Here is a 15,742-nt window from a genome sequence, read left to right as displayed (position 1 = left end):
TTGTAATTTTAGTGTTTATTATTTTTTGTAATTGTAGTTTTTTTTGTAATGTTAGGTTTTATTATTTTTTTTTGTATTATTTTTTTTAAACAAGTAATGTTAGTTTTTTTTAATTTAGCTTAGGTTTTATTTTTATTTCACAGGTAAGTTTGTATTTATTTTAACTAGGTAGTTAGTAAATAGTAATATTGTAACTAGCTTAGGTTTTATTTTTATTTCACAGGGGGTTAATAGTTTAATTTAGCTAGTTGTGATGTGGGGAGACGTGGTTTAGAGGTTAATTATTTTATTTAGTGTTTGCGATGTGGGGGGATGGCGGTTTAGAGGTTAATAGTTTTATTTAGGGAGTCGCGATGTTGGGGGATGGTGGTTTAGGGGTTAATAGGTTTATTTAGTGTTGGCGATGTGGGGGGACGGCGGTTTAGAGGCTAATAGGTTTAGTTAGTGTTGGCGATGTAAGGGAACAGCGGTTTAGAGGTTAATAGGTTTAGTTAGTGATAGTGATGTGAGGTGACAGCGGTTTAGAGGTTAATAGCTTTATTTAGTGTTGGCGATGTGGGGGAGATGGCAGTTTAGGGGTTAATAGGTTTATTTTAGTGCTTTATTTAGTGTTGGCGAGGTGCGGGGGTGGCTGTTTAGATTAGAACAATGAAAAATTCAGAATATGAATAAAGAATCGATCCGAAATTTCAGAAACTGATTTAGGGGGTTAATAGTTTAATTTAGCTAGTTGCAATGTGGGGGACGGTGGTTTAGAGGTTAATAATTTTATTTAGTGTTTGCGATGTGGGGGGATGGTGGTTTAGAGGTTAATAGTTTTATTTAGGGAGTCGCGACGTGGGGGGTGGTGGTTTAGGGGTTATTAGGTTTAGTTAGTGTTGGCAGGTGAGGGGACAGCGATTTAGAGGTTAATAGATTAAGTTAGTGTTTGCAATGTGAGGGGACGGCGGTTTAGAGGTTAATAGGTTTAGTTAGTGTTGGTGATGTGAGAGGATGGCGGTTGAGAGACTAATAGGTTTAGTTAGTGTTGGCGATGTGAGGGGACATTGGTTTAGAGGTTAATAGGTTTAGTTAATGGTAGCGATGTGAGGGGAACACGGTTTAGCGCTTAATAGCTTTATTTAGTGTTGGGGATGTGGGGGGACGGCGGTTTAGGGGTTAATATGTTTATTTTAGTGTTTTATTTAGTGTTGGCGAAGGTGCGGGGCGGTGGTTTAGAATAGAACAATGAAAAATTCTGAATATGAATAAAGAATGGATCCGAAAATTCGGAAATTTATTGATTCATTTTCGGAAATTTTAGTTATGGTGACGATTTGGAAATTCAGATTCATCCGAATCTCCAAATTGGCCAAATTTGGCCGAAAACGAAATTCAAATGAATTACACATGTCTAATCAGGTCTTCTAGCGCTATTTGGGCTTTTGATCAAGCTCAACCCATAACTTTCAACCTGTAATATGAGAAATGTTTAGCGTGGTCGTGATCTCTATTGAAAGTATAGGGTGCGCTAAAGGAATGTCAGCCGAGCTAAACCTTCTCTGGTAATTCTGTTTTCCCATGGACCTGTAATATCAATTTGCACGGTAATTTTAGCGCAGTCCAGAGATAGTGCCCTGCGCTATTAGCGTTCCACTTGTAATCTGGGACAAAGAGTTTACTGACTGTCTCTAATTTTTCATACTGAAAAAAATGACTTATTTACCTTCTATGACTGTAATTGTTTAATTCTGGGAAGTTTTGTTTTACCTCTCCCAAAAGAGGCTGGAGAGGATTATGTGGAATTCACAACATTGACCCTTCTACAAGTTGTCATTGTTTGATATGTAAAGGAACTAACTGGCCACAGAAAAAGAGATAAACAACAAAAGCCTTTTAAAAATGTTGTTGTTTTTTTATGTAGATCTGTTGCAATGCAGTGCTTAGTTTGTGATGTATATTAGAAAATGACTTTAATACAGTGTTTCCCAACACCAGATCCCAGGTCCTTTAACAGGTCAGATATTCAGTATATCCTTACTAGAGCACAGGTGAAATAATTAGCTGATGGTGAGCTGATTATCTCACCTGTGCTCTAGTTAAGCTACAACGAATATCTGACCTGTTAAGGGTCCTGAGGACTGAAGTTGGGAAACACTGATCTAATAGAACCATTAATACAGTAATTGTTAAATCAACAAGTTCAAAATAAAAAGACAATGCAATAACAGTTAATATGACTATTCAAATAATAGTTTTTAAATAAGTAGAAGTTTTTTTCTAAATAATTTTATCAGCCAAACACGAACACTTACTGTATATACTGTGATCTCTTGCACGTGCCTCTACAAATTTACATATAAACGAGATTGTGCACATTTTGACAATACAAGTAAAATGGATTTTTATTTTTATTTTAATTGCATGCTCTATCAGAAAGTGTAATTTTGACTTTAATGTATTTTTAACAGATATAAAATTGTTAGGTAGTGACACTGATGTCCTTTAGTCTTCATAAAATATTGCAGTTTCAACTGAATGTTGAGGAGTAACCTTACATGCAGATAGCATTTAGCAACAAAATATATTCCCAATACATTGGGGAAGATCTCACTGTGGCTTTATGTTTGCACTTAAAAAAAAAGCTACTGAAATTTGGCAAATGATATTTCATATTTATATAAATATATATAATATACTCCTATTTTTTCATCTATTATATTTTCATCACTCGTTTCTGATCAATCTTACTGGAATGCCATTTTCCTCATCAGCTAATTCTAGTTCTCTCTTTCCTTTATCTGTGACTCTCCAAAAAGGTGGCCGATTATATTCCTCAGCTGTCTAAGTTTAGCCCAGAGAGGTGGGGTGTGTCTCTTTGCACAGTGGATGGACAAAGGTAGGTATTCAAAGTATTATTGACCATTTAGGTTACGCTATGATGAGAGATTAGCCTAAAAGTCAGGTTAGAAAAGTAGCGCTTGTTAGGTGATGCCTATTTTATTTAAATATATGAAGAGACCATATAGGGAGTTGGCAAAATAACTGTTTATACCAATGAAATTCTATCAAGAGGTCATTCTTTAAAACTAGAAAAAAAGGTGGAATTTACTGTTAATGTCATTAACAGGGGTGTACCACTATATCACGTCTGCCAGTGAGACTGTCAGGGTCAGGGAAGCAAGGGTTAATTAATCCCAAACCACTGTAACCAGCATACAACATAGGGTCAACTAAACCCGCCAGCTACAGTCAATGTACAAGAGGCAGGGCTAAATATCCACCTCTGCCACCAGTTTGCCACAGAAAGAGCTACTTGCTAAGCTGTAACAACAGGGTGTGAAGGGGTTAACCTCACAGTGTCTTCAGCAGCTTTATCCCAAATCCTTACCAGGGCATAACGGCCAACCCACATGAACCCCCAAATCATACCTGCACCACTCTAAAAATCGATATTCACAAATAGCCACCTCTGCTACCAGCTTGCCACAGACAGAGCTACTTGCCAAATTGTGACAACACAGAGAGTGCGGGCATGAAGGGGTAAACCTCACAGGGTCTCCAGCTGCCTTATCCCAAATACATACCAAGGCATAAGAGCTAACCCACATTAAAAAGATTAAATGCAGAAACCCCAAATTTACAAAGTAAAATGGTGACTGTGGGAATTACCAAATCCTTATTTTTTTTTGCTGTAAAGTGGAATTCTCCCTTGTGTTACAATCAACACTGCTTTATAGCCAGTCCAGGTCACATGACCCACCCCAGGGTGTAGATAGATACTGCTCAAGTTACAGTATATTGCCCTGGTCTAGTTTTCCTGTTGGCTTGGAGATATTTGCCCTAGGGAAACAGACAACACTTATTTCATATTGCTGGCTATGTAGTGATTGTGCAGAGGCTGGAGTCCCCCCTTTACACATTAAGTCTCCCCCACTTGTACCTGTATAGTATAAGTATTAGTGTTAATCTTGTGGACTATCTATTTTTGATGTTCTGCATCGAGTTTAAGTTGTCTTGCAAGGAATTTATATCAGGTCCAGGAAACTATAGTAAAAAATGAGATTTGTGTGCCTGCTGTTAACAGTTATATTGTTATGTGCTTTGTAAAATTTGGTCAAAAATATTAATATTTAAGTTTGCATGTGTATGCTTAACTGTTCTGTAATATTTTTAGTAAAAGACTATGTTAGGTTATGAGGTTTTCAGTCGTAGGAAATAGCTTTTTTTTAACTAAAATTATGTTAGTCATATTTAGCACTCCCAATATGTGTCTGATATTATACAAATTATATGCCAATATTGGGCCAGATTATAAGTGGAGCGCTACACTTTATAATACCAGCGCACGCAAATGTGCGCTGGTATTACAGGTGAGGTGCAATGCGAACGCAACCTCACGTTCACTTTGCACGGAAGCATTGCGCTCACGAGTGCGCACTTCCATAGGCTCCAATGGGAGCCTTGTTCTCATGGCATCAGACACGGCATAACAACTAGTGCAGCTAAGGAGGTATGTCACGCATCGATGGGTAGCAAATGTAAATATATATGTATATGAATATATACACATATTAACACATAAATATATATGTATATGAATATATACACATATTAACACATAAATATATATGTATATGAATATATACACATATTAACACATAAATATATATGTATATGAATATATACACATATTAACACATAAATATATATGTATATGAATATATACACATATTAACACATAAATATATATGTATATGAATATATACACATATTAACACATAAATATATATGTATATGAATATATACACATATTAACACATAAATATATATGTATATGAATATGTACACATATTAACACATAAATATATATGTATATAAGCAGGGAACACAGCTCCCATAGACCACAATAACTGGGGGGGGGGGGTTCTAACACCCCCCTAGTCACCAACTTTAGTCCCAAAAACTGCTAAGTGCAGTTTTGTTTTTTGTTTTTAAAAATACTAAATAAAAAAAAAATAACACTTAAGTTTGGGGGCATTTGGGGTACATTTATAAAATTAACCAGAGATCTTATTTCTGGTTAATTTTATAAGCGTTTATTTCTTATAATGGCTGTAATGGATGGTTATTTATCAAACGCTCGCAAACAGGCAAATTTGCCTGTTTCTAGGCGCGATAAATTAGTGCTCCGCTTTTAATCTAATCCATTATGTTTTTAATTTATAGTTTCTCACATGGATTTAAAAAGCTTTATAAATATGTTTACTTACGGTTACATGATTAAATAGATTTTCCTTTCATTTCATAATTTGAGTAGTTGTCCTAATTCAAACAGTAGCTATACAGTGATTTTTTTGCACAACAAACTCCAAAGCAAAAGAAAGGAAAAGCTTTCATTCTTGGTACTAATTATTCTTATGAGAGCATGCATAGGATACAAAACTATATTCATTTTATAAAAGCTCAGTATATTAAAAATCACTTACATGGCAACTCTGATCTATAATTTATTGGTTAAAAACAAGAGTTTATTAGAGAAAATAAGAAGACAAATGGTACTATGGTTTCTTTTTACCATAAAATTTAGCTTTTCTGGAGGCAGTAATATTTTGTAGTGTCATTTTACACATAAAACCTTTAGTATATTAAGTGCTTTATATGTTATTTGGTATTGATTTATAGAATCTATAACAAAAGAAAGATTCCTGATTATTTTAGCTCACCTTATCCTTTTGATGACCCAAATCATCTGTTTTGCCACCACCCTTAGGCACTCCATGGGAGACACAGCTGTCCCTTTCTGTTTGCAGTCCTGTGTGAAGCCGCTGAAATATGCCATTGCTGTAAATGACATGGGCACAGACTATGTTCATCAGTACATGGGTAAAGAACCCAGTGGCCATCGCTTTAACAAGATGTCACTGAGCCACCAAGGTAAGGGACTCCGAGAGGTGCTGGGTAACGTAACTGTTATTTAATTTTCTACTGATGACAAATAATAGGGGTAAGTTTGCCACCCTACCTACTGTGATTAAAGGGTATACATTTTGCTGTAGAAATTTTGATATGTGTTATTTTACTTTACAGTGTATTAGAACATGTATTGATCACCATTTAAAGGGATAGTAAAGTAAAAAAAAACTTTCGTAATTCAAATAGGGCATGTCATTTTAAACAACTTTCTAATTTACTTTTATCATCAAATTTGCTTTGTTCTCTTGGTAATCTTAGTTGAAAGCTAAACCTAGGTAGGCTCATATGCTAATTTCTAAGCCCTTAAAGGCAGCCTCTTATCTGAATACATTTGACAGTTTTCCACAGCTAGAGGGCGTTAGTTCATGTGTTTCATATAAATAATATTGTGCTCATGTACGTGAAGTTATTTAGGAGTCAGCACTAATTGCCTGAAATGCAAGTCTGTCAAAAGATCTGAGATATGGATGTAGTCAGCAGAAGCTTAGATACAAGGTAATTACAGAGGTAAAATGTATATTAATATAACAGTGTTGGTTATGCAAAACTGGAGAATGGTAAATAAAGAGATTATCTATCTTATTAAATGATACAATTTTTGGTATTTACTGTCCCTTTAAGCAACTAGGGCTGCAAAAAGCATAATTCTGGCAATAAGGTTTATCATGATTTGGGTAGAATGTTACCAAGCACTTCCCCCACTTTCATGTCAGTGGGCTTCTCTCATGACTTTAAAGCTTTTTCTAATGATGTTAATAATTTATTGGCACTCCAGACAGTAGTTCAGGATTTATTAGACTTGTATTCCTCAGCTCCAGCCGTCAGGTAACTCTATATAAGTAAATAGGTTACATTTAAAACATTTCCCTGCTTGGGCTACTCAGTTGCGCCTTCACTGTGACTAACTCCCCTGTGCTCAGGTATTAATCTGGGATATTAGGGATACTTGAAAACAGTGGAAGAGAAACAGCGGCTTAGATAAATTTACTGAGTTACATGAATTTAATAGTAAAGAAATTAATATGTTTAATGGATATTAAATTCGAAAATTGTCTTCCCTTTAAGGTCTCCCCAATGATCCATTTTACCCTTTGGAGTGTATTGATTTATTTACATATAGTTCCTTTACCTTTATTTTGTCATGTTAAATATATTATTTATCCTGCTAAAATTGACACCTACAGTATATTGAAAATATGACATTCATAGAAAAGATATGTAAACAAGACACTGCAGTATAAATTAAACTCCCAGTAAGAGTTTTTTTTCTCAGTCACTTATGAGCTACTTGTACTTGCATTGTTTATTTAATGTTCCAATTGACTTATACCAGCCACATAGTATTAAATGTATTGGAAATTGCACCTTTGGGGTTTATTTTCGCAATTATTATTATTATTATTATCAGGTATTTATAAAGCGTCAACAGATTACGCAGCGATATACAAGTAATAGTAAAACATTACAAAGATGCATTACAAACAAACAAGTACAGTATTGGGGTACATTACAGTTGTAGGTGCAATAATGAGTTATACAAAAGGAGAGGAATGCCCTGCCCTTGAGCACAATCAGTAGTAGTTCACTTTAAATACAAAGTGTCCTGCAGGTAGAAAGGCTCTCAAGCTTACAATCTAATCTAATTTTTATTATGGTACAATGCATCCTATCTCAAACTAGTTCTCCGCTGCGAATATCTCCCTCATCCTAAAGAAAGGTAAAAACCCAGAAGACCCTGCCTCTTACAGACCAATATCAGTCTTGAATATAGATTATAAAATATTAATGGCAATTATCGCTGCGAGAGTATCTAAGTGTTTACATAATATTATTCATTCAGATCAAACTGGTTTCATGCTAGCCAGAAACCCGACAAAAAATACCCGTAAACTAATTAATTTGTTGGATTATGTTTGGAATGTGGACCTGGATAGGGAGAAACCCTTATGCCAAGATGCTGCTATTCTTTCCTTGGATGCTGTTAAAGCATTTGACTCCATTGTTTGGGAATATTTATTCAGGTCATTAGAGCAATTTGGTTTTAAGGGAGATTTCCTACATTTCATCCACAGATTATATCATAATCTAATATCTTGTCTTCTTATCAATGGGATTTTATCGTCAAAAATAATATTACAGAGGGACACCAGGCAAGGGTGCCCGTTGTCCCCTTCACTATTTAACATTGCATTGGAGCCTTTAGCAATACGGTTTAGAGAAGCGCTATCTGGAATCCGGCTTGGTACACATTCCTTAAAAATCTTACTATATGCTGATGATGTTTTACTATTTCTGGCTAATATTCAGCAATCCATAACGGTGGTTCTACAAATCCTGAAACTCTTCAGCTCTTTTTCCGGGTACAAGGTCAATTTAGAAAAGAGTGAATTACTATGTCTTAATAAATCCTCGACAGTGATATCTAAGTCTCCCTTCAAACAAGTTGAGGCAATTAAATACCTCGGTTTAGTTCTGCATAGAAACCCTAGTTACTGATACAAGGCTAATTTTGAGCCCTTGTTTCAAAAGATTGGTGCAGATCTACAACTTTGGGCGGTATTCCCATTGTCCATGATAGCGCGCATCAATTTAATTAAATCTATTATTTTTCCACGTCTGTTATACCCGTTGCAGAATCTCCCTTTATTTATATTAAATAAGGACTTGAAACTAATTAATGCCTTATTTTCTAAATTTATTTGGAACAATAAAAAACCTCAAATCGCTTTGGCGAGACTCATGCAAACTACGGGAGCGGCCTGGCTAGCGCTTCCTAACCTTAAACTCTATAATTTGGCCGCAATGGTTAAAATAGCAATAGATTGGCTTGCTGGATCCAATATTGTTTCATCTGAAGAGATAGAATCTTTTTTAACTACACCATTTGCTCTGAAAGCGATTCTACACTCTCAAGTCCAGAAACTGCCTCAGAATGTCAGTTGTCTTATCTCCATCAAGAACATAGTTTATGCATGGCAAAAATTTTGTTCACTTCTAGACTTTGATTATGCGTGTTCAGAATTTCTTCCTATTGTCAGTAACCCCAGTTTTCTCCCTGGGCTATATCAAAAAGTATTCAAAGACTGGGCGGATAAAGGACTACACTATATAAAACAACTTCTTGACGAAAATTATCAAGTAGTCTCGGCTGAGGTTATGTTTAGTAAGTATGCTATACCTAGATCTAACTTATTTGCATATTTTCAAATTCGTCATTTTATCTCAGATCAGAAATGGAAGAGTATTGCCGCAGTGGCTTGGGCCGATATTAAACTTTGCATTCATAAATTTACCACAGATGATGCATCAATTTCATTGATGTATGATATTATGCTAAATAAGCAGAGTCTGCTCATTAGGGATAATATATGTAAATCATGGCTACCAGTAATTCCGTCGATAGATCATGAAATGATCTCTCAGAGCTTTGATGCATTATATAAATGTAAAGTCCCAGTGGCGTGGAAAGAATCACATATGAAGTTGATAAATAATTTTTATGTCTCACCTTGGAAAATGTATAAGTTTTATCCTTCTTTGGTTAACCCGTGCCTGCGTTGTTCACATTACAAGACAGATACACTTCACATGTTTTGGACATGTCCTAAAGTTAGACAATTATGGTTGAAAATTATTTATTGGTTTAACAAACTATACAAAGTTACAATTGCGTTAGCCGCGGAGGATATTATTTTATCTCCACGTAATGACGCTTTCAATAGTAATACTATAAATAGTATAAATACAGTCATATTAGTAGTTAGATACTGTATACTTAGAAATTGGAAAAGTAAGTCTGCACCAGGATTAGCTATGGTGTTTAAAACACTTCAAGATCAAATTGTCTTTGAATCATTCCATCTATATGATGCCTCGGAGAATAGAATTAAAAAGTTCTTATGGAGATGGTCCCCAGTCATTTTAACTTACCCAGTTCCCAGTCAAAAATTGATTCTTGCCCCTTTTTTATCATCAGTAAGCTATGCGGAATTGACTTTATTGAATGTTTTTCCACATAGTTGGATAAAACAGTCGTGAGGGGCACGTTTGGAGGGGTGAGGGGAGGAGGGGAGGAATTATGTCCTTTTTTTCCTTTTTTTTTTTTTTTTTTTCTTTTTCTCTGTTTTTGTTGTTTGTGTGTGTGTTCAGTTTTGTCTTGTCTTGTTAGTTATTTGTGGCGAATACTTTAGTTGTTCCATATATCTTCCAAAAAGGAAGAAATAATCAGAGTGTACACAAATGTATTATTTGTTTTGAGATTTAAAATTTAAAGTATAAAGTCTATATGGGAGCTGTGATTTTAATATTAGTATTATGACGGAAGCTGCGTTTTCCGGAGAACCTATTGTATGCGGTTTATAGAGTTATATGGAACATATAAGTACTTTGAAGATGTTTTGGAATGTCTATTGTGAAATAACCAGTTAAAACATTTTTTTTTTTTTTTTAAGTCAACTATATGTTTCAGATACTAATTTTTTATGCATATAATATTTAAGTTTGTTAAGTACAGATCGGTATCTATGTACTATAAACAACTAATCTGGTCAAAATTGCCATTATTGCCCTACGTGGCATATATTATTTGAGCTATGTTTTTTTATGTTTGTTGGCTTATTCAAATAAAAAGAAATATAAAAAAAAAGGAGTCAGCACTAATTGCCTGAAATGCAAGTCTGTCAAAAGATCTGAGATATGGAGGCAGTCAGCAGAAGCTTAGATACAAGGTAATTACAAAGGTAAAATGTATATTAATATAACAGTGTTGGTTATGCAAAACTGGAGAATGGTAAATAAAGAGATTATCTATTTATTATTATTATCGGTTATTTGTAGAGCGCCAACAGATTCCGCAGCGCTATAAACAAAAGAGGGAGTACAACAAAACAATTATAGGGTAGAGGGCCCTGCCAAAAGTTGCACTGTTGTAGTCAGCTCTTAAGAAGGTGATCTACAAACAGCTGGACTTTTAGGCTTACATGCTAAGAGGGTTCAGGGGATTGCAGTGGAGGAGAGGAACTAGTATTAGGAAGGGTTAGCGTAGGTTGTATGCGTCCCTGAACAGTAGAGTCTTTAGGGAGCACTTGAAGCTTTTAAAACTAGAAGAGAGTCTTGTGGAGCGAGGCAGAGAGTTCCACAAGATGGGAGCCAGTCTGGAGAAGTCCTGTAAACGGGAGTGTGATGAGGTGACAAGAGAGGAGGAGAGTAGGAGGTCATGAGCAGAGCGAAGGGGATGGGAGGGAGAGTATCTGGAGACAAGGTCTGAGATGTAGGGGGGAGCAGTGCAGTTGAGGGCTTTGTATGTAAGAGTGAGAGTTTTGTGTTTGATCCTAGAGGCAAGAGGAAGCCAGTGAAGGGATTGGCAGAGAGGCGCAGCAGATGAAGAGCGACGTGTAAGGAAGATGAGTCTGGCAGAGGCATTCATTATGGATTGTAAAGGAGCTAGGCGGCAGATGGGGAGACCAGAGAGGACAGAGTTGCAGTAATCAAGGCGGGAAAGAATGAGAGAGTGGATTAAAATCTTAGTTGTGTCTTGCGTAAGGAAGTGTCTAATTTTAGAGATGTTTTTAAGGTGGAAGCGGCAGGCTGTAGCCAAGGACTGAATGTGAGGAGTGAAGGAAAGATCTGAGTCAAATGTGACCCAGAGACATCGGGCATGCGAGGTAGGGGTAATGATGGAGTTGTCGACAGTTATAGAGATATTAGGGGTGGAGATTTTGGAAGAAGGGGGGAAAATGAGGAGCTCAGTTTTGGAGAGATTTAGCTTGAGGTAGTGAGAGGACATCCAGGAAGAGATGTGAGAAAGACAGTTAGTGACACGGGTTAGCAAGGAAGGAGATAGTTCTGGTGCAGAGAAGTAGATTTGGGTGTCATCGGCATACAAATGATATTGGAAACCGTGGGACTTAATTAGGGAACCTAGTGATGACGTATAGATTGAGAAGAGAAGGGGACCGAGGACAGAGCCTTGCGGTACTCCGACAGAAAGTGGTGACGGGGCAGAGGAGGCCCCAGAGAAGGATACACTGAAGGTACGGTTAGACAGGTAGGAAGAGAGCCACGAAAGGGCTGTGTCACAGATGCCGAAGGATTGGAGGGTTTGGAGCAAAAGAGGGTGGTCGACAGTGTCAAAGGCTGCGGACAGATCAAGGAGGATAAGCAGAGAGAAGTGGCCTTTTGATTTAGCTGTAAGTAGGTCGTTGGTGACCTTAACAATAGCTGTCTCTGTGGAGTGATAGGGACGAAATCCAGATTGCAGCGGGTCAAGAAGGGAGTTTAACGTAAGGAAATGGGATAGGCGTGCATATACTAGTTTTTCGAGAAGCTTTGAAGCAAGAGGGAGGAGAGAAATTGGGCGGTAGTTGGATGGGGAGGTAGGATCAAGGGAAGTTTTTTTGAGGATAGGTGTGACCAGTGCATGTTTCATTGATGAGGGAAATGTACCAGTGCTGAGGGAGAGGTTGAAAATGTGTGTTAGTATAGGGGTAAGGGTAGCAGAGAGAGAGGGGAGCAGCTGTGAGGGGATAGGGTCAAGGGGACAGGTAGTGAGGTGAGAGCGCAGTATAAGTGCTGAAACTTCGTCCTCAGTAACAGGGGAGAATGAACTAAGTTTCAGGTTATGAGGGTTGTGGTTGAGTGAGAGTATTTGAGGGGGGGAGAGAATGGAATTGTGTTGAGAACTGATTTCATGTCTGATGGAATCGATTTTGTTAATGAAGTGACTGGCAAAGTCTTGAGCTGACAGAGAAGTTGTATGAGGAAGTGGAGGAGGGCGGAGGAGAGTATTGAAAGTGGAGAACAGACGTTTTGGGTTTGAAGAAAGATTAGAGATAAGAGTAGAGAAGTAGTGTTGCTTGTGGAGATTAAGGGCAGAGTAGTAGGAGTTCAAGATGAATTTGTAATGAAGAAAGTCAGCTGAACTCCGTGATTTTCTCCAATGCCGTTCAGCAGTACGGGAACATCTGCGTAGGTACCGTGTCAGAGGAGTATGCCAGGGCTGGGGATGAGTGTGTGATTTCCTAGCAGTGGTAAGAGGGGCGAGATTGTCAAGGATGGATATAAGGGTGGAATTATAGTGGCGGATAGATTGTTCAGGGCAGGAAAAGGAGGAGAAGGATGAGAGGAGCGGTTGAAGGGAATTAGCAAGTTGTTGCTGATCTAAAGACCTAATGCTTCTGTGAAGTTTGGTGTGAGGAGTAGAAGGTGGGAGAGTTGTAGGAAGGGATGATATGTTGCAGGTAAGGAGATGGTGGTCAGAAAGAGGAAAAGGGGAGTTTGAGAAGTTTGAGAGAGTGCATCGATAGCTAAAGATCAGGTCAAGGGAGTGACCGTCTTTGTGAGTGGGAGAATCAGTCCATTGTGACAGACCGAAAGAGGAAGTGAGTTGCAGAAGTTGTTTAGCAGATGGGGCAGTGGGATTGTTAAGGGGGATGTTGAAGTCGCCAAGAATGAGGGCAGGGGTGTCTGAGGAAAGGAAATAAGGAAGCCAGGCAGCAAAGTGATCTAAAAATTGAGTTGGGGAGCCAGGGGGGCGGTATATGACTGCAACACGTATAGAGAGGGGAGAGAATAGCCGAATCATGTGTGCTTATTATCATCTATCTTATTAAATGATACAATTTATGGTATTTACTGTCCCTTTAAGCAACTAGGGCTGCAAAAAGCATAATTCTGGCAATAAGGTTTATCATGATTTGGGTAGAATGTTACCAAGCACTTCCCCCACTTTCATGTCAGTGGGCTTCTCTCATGACTTTAAAGCTTTTTCTAATGATGTTAATAATTTATTGGCACTCCAGAAAGTAGTTCAGGATTTATTAGACTTGTATTCCTCAGCTCCAGCCGTCAGGTAACTCTATATAAGTAAATAGGTTACATTTAAAACATTTCCCTGCTTGGGCTACTCAGTTGCACCTTCACTGTGACTAACTCCCCTGTGCTCAGGTATTAATCTGGGATATTAGGGATACTTGAAAACAGTGGAAGAGAAACAGCGGCTTAGATAAATTTACTGAGTTACATGAATTTAATAGTAAAGAAATTAATATGTTTAATGGATATTAAATTCGAAAATTGTCTTCCCTTTAAGGTCTCCCCAATGATCCATTTGACCCTTTGGAGTGTATTGATTTATTTACATATAGTTCCTTTACCTTTATTTTGTCATTTTAAATATATTATTTATCCTGCTAAAATTGACACCTACAGTATATTGAAAATATGACATTCATAGAAAAGATATGTAAACAAGACAGTATAAATTAAACTCCCAGTAAGAGTTTTTTCTCAGTCACTTATGAGCTACTTGTACTTGCATTGTTTATTTAATGTTCCAATTGACTTATACCAGCCACATAGTATTAAATGTATTGGAAATTGCACCTTTGGGTTTATTTTCGCAATTATTATTATTATTATTATTATCAGGTATTTATAAAGCGTCAACAGATTACGCAGCGCTATACAAGTAATAGTAAAACATTACAAGGATGCATTACAAACAAACAAGTACAGTATTGGGGTACATTACAGTTGTAGGTGCAATAATGAGTTATACAAAAGGAGAGGAATGCCCTGCCCTTGAGCACAATCAGTAGTAGTTCACTTTAAATACAAAGGCCTAGATTTGGAGTTTGGCGGTAGATGGGCTGTTAACGCTCCGCGGGCTTTTTTCTGGCCGCAGCATAAAATTAACTCTGGTATCGAGCGGGTCCATCTTGAATCAGCCGACGCGGATCCATCCTCTTCTTTCTGTGTCTCCCGACAAATGACGGTAATCCCTTAAAGGAACCGTCATTCGTCGGGAGACACAGAAAGAAGAGGATGGATCCGCGTCGGCTGATTCAAGATGGACCCGCTCCGCACCGGATGGAAGAAGATCGAAGATGCCGCTTGGAGAAGATGTTTGCTGGTCTGGATGTCCTCTTCTTGCCGGATAGGAGGAAGACTTTGGAGCCTCTTCTGGACCTCTTCAGCACCGGATGCCAGGACGGATCGGTGATACCTGGATGGTGAAGACAAGGTAGGAAGATCTTCAGGGGCTTAGTGTTAGGTTTATTTAAGGGGGGTTTGGGTTAGATTAGGGGTATGTGGGTGGTGGGTTGTAATGTTGGGGGGGGGGTATTGTATGTTTTTTTTTACAGGCAAAAGAGCTGATTTTCTTGGGGCATGCCCCGCAAAGGGCCCTGTTCAGGGCTGGTAAGGTAAAAGAGCTTGTAACTTTTTTAATTTAGAATAGGGTAGGGAATTTTTTATTTTGGGGGTCTTTGTTATTTTATTAGGGGGCTTAGAGTAGGTGTAATTAGTTTAAAATTGTTGTAATATTTTTCTTATGTTTGTAAATATTTTTTTATTTTTTGTAACTTAGTTCTTTTTTATTTTTTGTACTTTAGTTAGTTTATGTAATTGTAGTTATTTGTAACAATTGTATTTAATTTATTTATTGATAGTGTAGTGTTAGGTTAATTGTAGGTAATTGTAGGTATTTTATTTAATTAATTTATTGATAGGGTAGTGTTAGGTTTAATTATAACTTAGGTTAGGATTTATTTTACAGGTAATTTTGTAATTATTTTAACTAGGTAACTATTAAATAGTTCTTAACTATTTAATAGCTATTGTACCTGGTTAAAATAAATACAAAGTTACCTGTAAAATAAATATTAATCCTAAAATAGCTACAATATAATTATAATTTATATTGTAGCTATATTAGGATTTATTTTACAGGTAAGTATTTAGCTTTAAATAGGAATAATTTATTTAATAAGAGTTAATGAATTTCGTT

The 15,742-nt window shown here is 37.0% G+C and overlaps 1 protein-coding gene across 1 annotated transcript in view; it reads left to right on the top strand.

Moving 5' to 3' along the window:
• GLS2 (glutaminase 2) overlaps positions 1 to 15,742 on the top strand; it is a 187,725-nt gene that overhangs the window by 73,446 nt on the left and 98,537 nt on the right. Inside the window, exons 5-6 of the mRNA XM_053708140.1 lie at positions 2,799 to 2,878; positions 5,753 to 5,916. Coding sequence (XP_053564115.1) covers positions 2,799 to 2,878; positions 5,753 to 5,916 — 244 coding nt within the window. The remainder of the gene's footprint in view (positions 1 to 2,798; positions 2,879 to 5,752; positions 5,917 to 15,742) is intronic.

The sequence above is a fragment of the Bombina bombina genome, chromosome 3 (assembly GCF_027579735.1).
Source record: "Bombina bombina isolate aBomBom1 chromosome 3, aBomBom1.pri, whole genome shotgun sequence".
NCBI classification, from domain to species: domain Eukaryota; kingdom Metazoa; phylum Chordata; class Amphibia; order Anura; family Bombinatoridae; genus Bombina; species Bombina bombina.
The sequence above is the reverse complement of the archived record's forward strand: the minus strand, read 5'-3'. Positions and strand labels throughout refer to the sequence as shown.